The sequence below is a fragment of the Fundulus heteroclitus genome, chromosome 17 (genome assembly GCF_011125445.2).
Source record: "Fundulus heteroclitus isolate FHET01 chromosome 17, MU-UCD_Fhet_4.1, whole genome shotgun sequence".
In the NCBI taxonomy this organism is placed as follows: domain Eukaryota; kingdom Metazoa; phylum Chordata; class Actinopteri; order Cyprinodontiformes; family Fundulidae; genus Fundulus; species Fundulus heteroclitus.
The window spans coordinates 3,962,419-3,973,515 of NC_046377.1; the positions used below are offsets into that span (position 1 = coordinate 3,962,419).

The following is an 11,097-nucleotide window of genomic DNA, read 5'->3' on the forward strand; positions in this document are numbered from 1 at the left end:
GTTAAGACTGCTTTAGATCACCCTGGAGGGGTAGGAACTGGATTGTACGTAGTTGACTTTGAATCTGCCTATATGATTGGATGGATTGCAATAGATGTAGATAAATTAGATATTTCTATCTTCAGACAGCATTTGTTATGAAATGGCTCTATGTAATTAAACTGAATCAATGATACCCAGTTAGAGATCCTGTAACTTAGAGAGGACATGTATAAACGGGTCTACTGGCGTGCTTGAACCCAAGTTTCTGCATAAATGGACCTTACTTAGCAACAGCAATGAACTCAGAACAGAATCAGAATAGTGGTCATAGTTCTGTTATATTGTTTTGCTGAGTTCATTATTTGATTCTCTTTACCAACTAAACTATTTTCATAGTGTCTCACCAAAGTTTTCACAGCCCTTCAACTTTTCCATGTTATGTCAGTTTTTAACTACAAACTTGGTTGTATTTTACTGGGATTTTATGAGATAGAATTACACAAAATAAGAGCATAACTGTGACACTCAGGAAGGATTTCCGTATTTTTGGCTTAGAAATAAAAAGTCCAGCATTAAGAACAGGATTTGGGTTTCTCTTTCTTTAAAATCCCTTGCTCTATTTACCTATGCTTAATGAATAAACTGAGTGCAGATTTGGTGGCACCTTAGAGTCATCTGGGGGCCACGCCTCATTCAAGCTTGGCCGTACTCAACGATCGTATTACAGAGTATGTTGCAAAAATGCTGCAAATGTCCTTATAGTTCTAACCAACGTTGAAGAAACTCATTACTTGACACACATTTTGATTTTCACATCAGTCGATATTTCTGTCCTGCGACTTGCCTGCAGGCAGTCAGTACTGATGCATAATTCAGGCCTAGGGCTTTGCTCTAATTTTAACTCCTGTGCCCGCTTTCTAAGTCGACAAAGTGCCCTATTTTGTTTTCATTTTCTTCCTCCTGCCTGTTTTTAGCCTTCGGGCAGTTGTGGTTTATCACCTTCACATCGAAGTGACAGTTTCTCCTGCTAACATGTGCTGTAGTGGGCTATTTTTTGCCCTTGCTAACAGCTGCGTTTGTCTGATTTGCAGATTATTTCTGGTTTGGGAACATGTCCACCAGCTGCAGTAGATGCCCTCTCATCTTCTCTGGAGGTATCCAACTTCTTTGACCCCCATGCCGTTTTCATATTTATTAACGATGCTATTTAAAACCCTGTTTTTGTGCATGCACACACATACATGCTCAGTGTTTAGACAGCATTCAGCTAAAACCTTTCCATTTATCTTGAATCAGTTTAAGAAGCCCCTTATGGGACCAACTGGTCAAAATCCTGTTCAGTCATCTACAGCCCAGCTCGGTTTCTTTTGAATGGATGTCCGCGTCTTTCACTGTGCCCGTTTACCTGTTTTGACCTCAGGGAGTTCAGGCCCTGATGAGCAGCGCCGTGCAGCCTCTGCTGCAGTCCGTGAGCGACTCCATCGAGGCCATCATCATCACGCTTCACCAAGAAGACTTCTCAGGGTGAGGCGGCTGCTCTCGGAGCGTTTTTTTTATTCCCTCAGTAAGATAAGAAGGTTGTGAAAATGTGCGGACTTGTTGGTCTGATTCACTTAGGGAAATGGAAACCTATTCATGGAAGCAGCCAGTCACATACGCTGCAAAAACACAACTAAAAATAAGTATAATTGTCTTTAAATGAATGTATTTGTCCCTTATTTGAGGAGGCAAATAAGATTAAAATAGGCTTAAAATGGGAACAGCTCATCTCCATCTTACTTCAAGTGCACTATATGTAATTATGTTATTTTAGGGGGCAGATCATGTTATTTACCCGCACATCAAGGACAAATACATTCATTTCAAGAAAATTTTACTTGTTTTTAGTTCTGTTTTTGCACTGTAGGAGTAGAACACAGTCCAGCCTGATGGGAGCGCGCTGGCTGATCCCAAACCATGTCAAGCAGAAGAATCACAATAAAGAGCTGTCCTTCTGTGTATTTTGAAGTAGTTCTGCTTGTCTTGGTGCCGTTGTGTTGACGTTAAAGCGTGTCTGACGTTCCTGTGACTACATCTCTGATCAGGGTCTCCGCTTTCATCTGGAGGCTGATGATAGACAAATGGATGTCTGAAGCCCACCACCCACTGAGGCTCTTCTGTTCTCAATGTGAAAAGCAGCTTTCAGAGTAGCAGCTTCTCTTTTTTTTATTTATTAAACCTTTATTTAACCAGGAAAGTCGCCTTTGAGATTAATGATCTCAAAAAATACTCAAGGGAGACTTGGCAAAAATGTATAGAAATAAAAACAAATAGAAATAAAGACCAATACAAAGCAGTTACAAAATATTACATGTAAAACATTTTTGATATAAATAGCATCCACAAAGACTATTTAAAAAAAATGAAAACTAAAATGTTACATGAGGCAGAATTACAAAACATTAATAATTTAAAGTCACCCCTAAGACCATCAATCTAGCTTTAAAATGGTCTAATGGATGTGATAATGTCTGTCAAAGAAAAACATTTTTGTGGGTTATCGAGGAACAAAGTCTGAGTCCAGACTCACACAAGCTATTAACATAAAGTTCATCTCCTTTTTGAAGTTATTTATTATGAGTTCCTGCTTGTTTGAGTTTCAGTTGTTTGATTTGACAGCTTTTTAAAGGTGAAGTTTCTCTAAAGTTTAACAGACCATTCCTGTCTTTATACCTTGAAGTTGATACGTTGGGATCAACCAATAGATTAAAGGTCCCGTTTATGGGGAAAAGGGTCAAACTGAGGTTGATCGGGTGTCACCCAGTTTTAATGAGCCTGATTTTGTGTGCGCCTGTGTGTGTTTTCCAGGCCTCTGTCCAGTCCTGATAAGCCAGACGTCCCGTGCTCCCTGTACATGAAGGAGCTGCAGGGTTTCATCTCCAGAGTAATGGCTGACTACTTCAGACACTTCCAGTGTGTGGACTTCGTCTACGACAGCACCGAGTCCATCGCCCAGAGAGCCATCGAGCTGTTCCTCCGCCATGCCAGCCTGCTCCGATCGCTGGGGGAAGGCGGCAAAATGAGACTGGCTGCTGACTTCGCTCAGGTAAGGAGAGCCCAGCTGCTGAGGTGCAAACGTCTGGTTCCAGGCCTCTGAAACGTGTCGCCACTCCCGTCTGGATCTGTGTGTGTCAGATGGAGATGGCCGTGGCCCCTCTGTGCAGGAGAGTGTCCGATCTGGGGAAGCCATACAGGATGCTGCGCTCTTTCAGGTCTGTGTGCTCTGATGGTGATCTACTCCACGCCACTTATACCGCTTTATGCTCCTTTTTGAACTAAACTCAGTCGATTTGGAAACGAGCCAGTTCAAGTCCCTCTCTATTCGAAACACGTTTCTGTGGAGCCGTACTGCTACACTTGTGAAAGTAAAATCTGTTGAGCTCTTTTTGGCATTAAGACAACAATTCTTATTGCCACATTGCTAGACAGGACACTGGGGGGAAAAAAACAAAACAAAAAACCCACAGTTCTGTTATGTCAAAATAGTAAAAAAAAATAAATAAATACAGTTGGTCTTGTAAATAAAGAACAGGAAATAAATCACGAGTAAAGAAACAGCCATGGAACGGAGAGAGTAATGAACAGTCAACGGACGACTACAGTAAAGAGCGTTTAGAACCAATGAGCTTAAACACAAAGGCAGGGTGGAGAAATAAGAAGCAAAGCAGAAGAGCATTCAGACAGCGGTGTAGCTGAGGGAGAGAGACTAATCAACATAAAATAAGCTGAGCTGGGACACGAAGAATGAACCTGGGGCAAACGATAAAATAAATAAAATCTAAATGTACAAAGAAACAGAACACAAAAATAAGCTACAGTAAGAACTAACAGGAAACTATGGCAAGATGTCTTAAAACAAAAATACAGAAAACACAAAAGGAAAAAAAAGAAGAAAAAAACAACATGTTTCTAACATGCTTTTCATGTGGTAAAAGCCAAATTACCAGCAAAACCAGCCATCACTGGTGTGTTTGCTGAGCAGCTCTGCACACCAAGACTGAAGTAAAGTGCAAATCCTACCATATTATTCCAAAATCTGAAAAACTAAAGCATCCTTTGCTGTATTTTAAGGCAAAATTAACCATTTCTAGGACATGCTTATATATTCAGTGCACCTGACTGTGTGCACACAAACCTGGTTGGTCGTTCCGATCCCAGAGGCTGGAGGAGTTGAAGAAGAAGGTGATCTCCTGCTGCATCAGCAGCAGATCTTCACTGGTTCAAATCCATCCAGCCGGCGGTTCGTTCTCTGGGATCATTCATAAAAAGTTCTTCAATAGAAAGAATATAATAGCTAAAACTGTAATACAACAAGCATAATCTTAGCAGTTCAGCAGTTTACCAGCTGGACAGGGGTACTGGACCCCCCAGACAGTAAACTACAGTATATTCATGTTTCAGAACATGATTGGTTTCATTATCTATGTAAAACCCGATGTGAAGGATTCCTCCTTGCATTATTTTTGAAAAACAATAAAGGGATTTTGTTGGGCTCTCTCTCTCACACCTTGGATCCTCTCAGCTTCCAGTCAGATCGAAAACATTTGAGTCTGCGTTCAGACGAGGCGCGTTTGTCTGATCAAAAGTACCTTTAGAAAATAACAACCTTTAAGCCCATATAAGCATGCTTTTCACTAAGCTTACATTTCTGGATGTCATCCTAATTAACAGAAATAAAGGCTTAAAAACAGCATTCTGTGTGGAAGTAACTTAGTGAACTGAGTTACTGTAATGAATGAAGTTTTTAAGATTATGAGTATATATTTCCATTTGGCACACTTTAAAGTTTGCACCAATCATGATTTAATGGGTTTTTATCAAATCTGGACGCAGTCGGGTCATGTCGACTAAGCGGTTTAGTTGGGGCTAAATGTAAATAACGAACATTTCTAAACAAAATGTAAGATATTTATCATATTTATTTTTGTAAACCTGTCAAAATAGAAATAACATGTTGGGTTGGTACGCCTGTGATCATCACGCTCAGTTCTGCACCAGAAATCTGCTGAAACTGGCCTGACTCCAAGTTATCTCAAAGCCTGTCAAAGTGTCAACACTTGGAAAGTTGCAGCGTGTGTGTAGGTTTTTGATCAGGGCTGCTCCATTATGAGAAAAAAACTTCATCTTTTCAAGATAAATATTGATTGATTTTGGTCAAATGTATTTATCCAAATGTCACAAATTACCGTATATGAAAAATAAATGGAAATGGAATCAGTCATTTATTACCTTTTTAGGTATCTGGGAAAAAATATTCTAACCTGTAAATGCATAAGAAAAACAAGATTATCACTTTTTTTTAAATTTGCAACATCAACAAAACAGGAAAATGAATAATTGTAAGCAGACTAAATATATAAAGCGAGAGAGCTCTACCCTTATCCTGTTATTATGAGATTCCATTATTATGGCTGAAATGAAAATCACCTATTTTAAGCATGTGATCAAGACAGCGTGCTGCTGGGAGCTTAGCTGGTGGCCAGATAGACCCGACTCCAAATGTGACATATGACGATCTGCTTCAGGCAACAGTCCCAGCTAACGAGCCCTAAAAGAGCTCCCAGCCAGCCTTCCTATGAGTAGCGGTCCTGGTGACAAAGCGTCGCTTGGTTCGTTATCTGGTCCAATTAGTCTAAAGTCGTTACTGTACAACACGGCTGGGGTACTTGTTCATGTGACTAGAGAGCTTGGACTGCAGCGGCACCCAAGCGGTTGTTAGGAGAGAGAACCGGTCGGATGCTTTGTTCTCTCCGGCCGTGGTGTTATTTGTTGTTTTCATTGGTGGAAAAGCACCAGTGGGATACAAATGTGTGGGTGAATAAGAAAGCCGTGCTGTGTTGCGTTTCAGGCCTCTGCTGTTTCAGACCAGCGAACTGATAGCCAGCAGTCCTGCGGTAGGAGAGCTGATCCCCTACAGCACCGTGCTCCACTTCCTCTTCACTAGAGCCCCGGCTGAGCTCAAATCACCTCACCAGGTCTGCACACACACACACACACACACACACACTCCTAAAAGCACTTGTGGAGCAAAGCTTTGGGCTGATGCAGAACTTTGCCTTTCCCCCTCCAGAGGGCAGAGTGGTCCATCGCACGTTACTCCCAGTGGCTAGACGACCACCCCTCTGAGCGGGACAGGCTGGCCCTCATCAGGTGGGCCATCTTCTGTTTTTCCAGCAGCCGGTCACTCGTTTTCCCCACATGGTGTGACTGGGAGTACGTCTGTGAGCTGTGATCGACCCCTAGTGGTGAAACATCTGACGTTTACCCAGGATGTCATGAACTGTGAGAGGTCCTCACAGCTGCAGCCCCTCCACTCTGGAGGTGTGCCAGGCCAGGGTTTGGACAGCTAAAAGTGTAAAATCTTTAGTTTATTTTAGCCATCAGCGAAATCTTCTCTGGCTCTTGCAGCAGTAATACAGCAGATCTCAGTGGAGAAAGTTTTATGTTTTCGTCACAGCCAGAGTTAGTCTGAGGTCTATCTTCTCAGATGTGAAGACACTGATCATGTTGTCCCCTCCTCCCTCCACAGGGGAGCCCTGGAGGCCTACGTGCAGTTGGTCAGAGCTCGGCAGGGAAAAGAGTTCGCCCCCATGTATCCCATCATGCTGCAGCTGTTACAGAAGGCCACCAGTGGAGCTCAGGGGCCCAAAGCCTGAAGGACTCAGCGGTGGCCACGCTGTCAGGACCTGAACTTTCCTCCTTATGAGTTACTTTTGTATGAATGAGTAGATTGCTGAAGTTTAACCATAAGTTTTTAAATTACAGGAGTGGGGGGGCTACTGTTGTTTCCATATAGAAACTGGGTCTGCTCATCACAGTGGGTCCAGTTCTGTCCTTGTGTGAACTTTAAGAATAAAGGAACAACCGTTTGCAGGAGTTTTCTTTATTAGAAGCAGATCCCCCCCACACACACACAAACACACAGTATGACAGATGCACTAAATTCAGACGGGCCACTTCCACTGGTTGGCCGGAGGCTCCTCCACCAGCGGCTCCCATGGCTTCCAGTCGGCCATCTTCCTGGACAGAGTCAGCTCACACTCCGCCTGCAACACAGGATACGACCCGTCAGCAACATCCCGCAGTAACCAGACGAGCCGGGGGGGAGAAACTCCAGCTCATCTGACCCAAACCGGAGAGTGGAGCTGTTACATGAAGTCACTTTACACAGTCATCTGAAAAATGTTCCAGACTGATCCGTTTCCTCTGAGCTCTGACACTTTCACTGTATGTCCTATCACCATCTCTACCGTCTGAGGATTTGTTTTTATGAGCAGCAAATTATTGAGTAGCTCAACTGGTTTCATAAAACATCGCTGAACTAAATTCAATTCAATTTTATTTATAAAATTTTATAGCACCAATTCATGAAACATGTCATCTCAAGGCACTTTCCAAAGTTAAATTTAATCAGATTATACAGATTGGTCAAAAAGAATTTAGATTCTTATCTAAGGAATTTCTTATCTAAATTTATTAGATAAGAATTTCCTCTCTAAGGAAACCTAGTTGATTGCATCAAGTCTTAACAAGCAGCATCCACTCCTCCTGGAGAAGCGTAGAGCCACAGGGAGAGTCGTCTGCATTGTACATGGCTTTGCAGCAATCCCTCATACTGAGCAAGCATGAAGCGACAGTGGAAAGAAAAACTCCCCATTAACGGGAAGGAAAAACCTCAGGCTCAGTATGAACGGTCATCTGCCTGGAGAATGGCCTCCATCATACAGAAGCCAGGTTCCTGCCTCCAGCAGTCAGTAGGTGAGGAAAAATTAGACTTCATCTTGGTTTCACTAAACAGACGGAGCAAAAAAAAAATACGCTAAGTTCCTGTTGGAAACCTGCATATTTCCTCCCTACCTGGAAGATGACTTCTTCAATCTGTCCACCGTTTATTTTCTGCTCCAGCTTCTGGACGTCTGGCTCCTGTGAACACAAGTCCTTCATTCAAATCCAAGAGTCATCTTTAACGTCAAACATTTAGCCGACGCAACGAACTCCGGCGGACCGTTTTCACGTGCTCAAAGCGCCCGTTGACCAGCTGCTCCGTGTACTTCCTGTAGGCGGCGTCCTGCGGCATGGTCTGCAGCGTCGCCAAGATCTTTGAGTAGAGAATGCGCAGACGCTGGGAGAGAGAGAGAGAAAAACAAAAAACACAAGCTGAGCGATTGGCTTCCCCTGGTAAATGAAGTGCGCTCTGCTGAGGTGTTGCTGTGTGGTCACCGCTCACTTCATGAGGATTGTGGGAGACGGCGAGGCCGACCAGGCCGGTGGTCTGGAAGAGAACAGGAGAGATGCTGTTAGTGGGTCAACATCAGGTTCTCCGTTATCTCCAGCAAGCATGTCAGCTTTCATCGTAAAACATTGAGCTGTTATTTGTGAGCATTAAGTCCAAGAAGATCCTAACTAACAAGAACCCAAAGAAGCATGAGCTGACAATGACAGAATGGCTATGTCAGCATTTTTGACTTGATTCATATTTAAAAAAAAATATCTATGCTCAAATATTTATATGAGATAAAGCAAACACCCAAACCAGAACCCAAAGGCCAGAACAAAGTTAGGTGCTGCCATCACTAGACAAAAAGACATTGTCGCGGCCTTCTATGTTCCAAAAAAACAAAGTTTCCAACATAGGCCACGGGTGGTAACAGGTGGTTTGAGTTGCGCGCACTTCCGACTTCATTGTTTTGTAAAAATATGTGATTTATTTCTTGAAAAAAAAAAAAATACTAAAAATGTCTTGCAACTTAGTTGAAAACAAAAAATCTGAATTTGATGTTTGAAGCTCTAAAAAGTGGTCAAAAAAATAATTTACAAAACCGCCCGTCAACACACCAGACATTTACCAAACAATAGCACCCGGTGTGTTCTTAATTACTCAAATTAATGGGAGGGTCTAACAATTAACAACGTAATCTAAACAATTCCAAATATAAAAAATGAATTACAAATTTTGGTTCTAAACTAACTTAAATATATTCTAACTACCCAAAGAAGAAAACTAAACTGGTAGAAATTACAATCCTCAAAATGTATCATAAATGACCACAACAGACATTATGGGATATTTAAACTAAAACTACCAGCCTATGCAAAGACACACTAATTTGAAGAAGCTTTGATAAACCGGAGCTTTAAAATGAGACGTCAGTAAATCCTACAACAATGCCATTATTTTTATTAAAATATACAGTATAAACCCAACATTTGTACATGAGAAGTACCCATGAGAAAAATATAACTATATACATATACACACAGTGTGGGCGGAGCTAAATTTGTAGTTATCCTCCAGCTCTAATGTAAAATAGAACCTGACCCTTTGTAGCTGGATCTGTCTGAGGTGATAAAGCTTCAGCAACACAATGTCAACAGGCAGGAGAATCAGCACTGCCTTGAATTAACTGCAGGTGGCGCCACAACAGGCTCATCTAGATCCCATTAGTTCAGATTGCAGAGCCGTGTAAATGTGAGCCGACAGCGGTTTCTGCCATCATGAAGAGGGATCGCCGCGGCACATGTTGCATGTTCACCCCTCACCGACACAAACCGAGCCCGGCAGAAGCTGCAGAACCGTGTTTGCCTGTCACCCTGTGACCCTCTCAGCGATGCTAGCTTAGCTTAGCTCCGGTTCGCTGACCTGCCGGCTGCAGGTCGGCGAACCGAGCGGCCGCCGCGTTTCACCTGCTGCAACAGCCTCCACGAACCGACAGAGACATGACCTCGACACCTACCTTCTTCAGTAACCCGGCCATCTTTCACTGCCGAGACGATGACCGATCAAGGCTTCCGGCAACTGAATATGACGTCAGCAAGAGTATTTTTTTTTTGTCCCTCGTTTTTCCCCATTTATTTAAAAAGACAGGCTAACGGTGTAAAATGTTACGTTTTAAAGACTGAGTTTGACTACATTTTTAGAAAAATTACATTTTGACTGGAGATGAAATGTATAATTATTACAGATGGGAGGGGTGGGACCGTGGGGGGATTAGTTTAAATGTTTTATTTTATTATACCTTTTTCTTAAAACTACAAGCCTTCCATTCATGCCTCCCAGACACTGTTCAGGCAGAACCGTTCTTTTCACTTCATACAGTGACTTGCAAAAGTGTTTGAACTTTTCTAAATATTGTCACATTACAACCACAAACATTTTACTGGAATTTAATGTGACAGACTAAAACAAAGTGGTGTACAATTGTGAAGTGTAAAGAAAAATATGCTTGATTTACAACATTTTTAATAAATAAAAAAAAAAAACGAAAAGCGAAGTTGCGTGATGATTGCTAATGACTGGAGTCCACCTGTGTAATCCAATCAGTACAAATACAGCTGCTCTGTGACGGCCTCAGGGATTGGTTAAGACAATGTAGGCTTTAAAAGCTTTGAAAACTGTCTTTCGACATTTTTTTGGTCTAGTCTTGATGTTTCAGCTCGGTTCTTGTTCAGTGGTGGTTGGGTTTCAGCCTGCTTTACCGTGGCCATATCTGGGCACCTGGTACTTTGGAGCTCTGAGATGTGACGGCACTGGAGAACAAGTTCCTAGTAGCTTCTTGTTCTTTTAAAATATTTAATATTCAGCTTTTGTTTCTTGTGATCCTGATTATTTGTCACCAGGCCCAAAAATCTTGGAAATTCAGATTCAGTAATATATATAAGTCCCATTTAGCCTGAAGATTAGACCTCATCAACTTATTATGCACACCTTGACATAAGATGTTGACTTCCCGAGGCGGCACCCTCCCCCATACAGTGTTCTCACGCTCATTTCCAACTCAGGTGGTCCAAAATCCCAAAAGAAAACAAAAATATTTTGTCCCCGTTTCTGCTCACAATTTTTTATATCTTTAATGTCTGTGTACAATTATTCAGTCGAGTTCTGAAGATCCAGCTCAGTATCAGAGAGAGGGTCACGGGGAATATCAGGGTCTCCCAGGACATATGGGAGAACCAGATAATTTAATCTGCAGTGGGTTCTGGGTTTTCCCCGGTGTCTCCTCCCTGTTGGACAAGCCTAGTATACCTCCAAAGGATAGCACCCAAGAAACATCCAACCCACCTGAACCAACTCATTTT

At 42.3% G+C, this 11,097-nt stretch overlaps 2 protein-coding genes across 2 annotated transcripts in view; one reads left to right on the forward strand and one right to left on the reverse strand.

The window, feature by feature from the left end:
• The window catches only part of cog5 (component of oligomeric golgi complex 5), a 73,319-nt gene extending 66,429 nt beyond the window's left edge, over positions 1-6,890 (forward strand). Inside the window, exons 16-22 of the mRNA XM_036148927.1 lie at positions 1,074-1,136; positions 1,403-1,506; positions 2,830-3,067; positions 3,157-3,233; positions 5,870-5,996; positions 6,092-6,171; positions 6,551-6,890. Coding sequence (XP_036004820.1) covers positions 1,074-1,136; positions 1,403-1,506; positions 2,830-3,067; positions 3,157-3,233; positions 5,870-5,996; positions 6,092-6,171; positions 6,551-6,677 — 816 coding nt within the window. The 3' untranslated portion in view covers positions 6,678-6,890. The remainder of the gene's footprint in view (positions 1-1,073; positions 1,137-1,402; positions 1,507-2,829; positions 3,068-3,156; positions 3,234-5,869; positions 5,997-6,091; positions 6,172-6,550) is intronic.
• On the reverse strand, positions 6,889-9,859 carry ndufa5 (NADH:ubiquinone oxidoreductase subunit A5). The gene is made up of 5 exons (XM_012867738.3): positions 9,756-9,859; positions 8,249-8,293; positions 8,027-8,143; positions 7,879-7,944; positions 6,889-7,067 (listed from the first exon to the last, which is right to left on the reverse strand). Exons 1-5 carry the CDS (start codon positions 9,774-9,776, stop codon positions 6,966-6,968), a joined length of 351 nt encoding a protein of 116 aa, XP_012723192.2. The 5' UTR covers positions 9,777-9,859; the 3' UTR covers positions 6,889-6,965.
• Between the last annotated feature and the right edge of the window lie 1,238 nt (positions 9,860-11,097).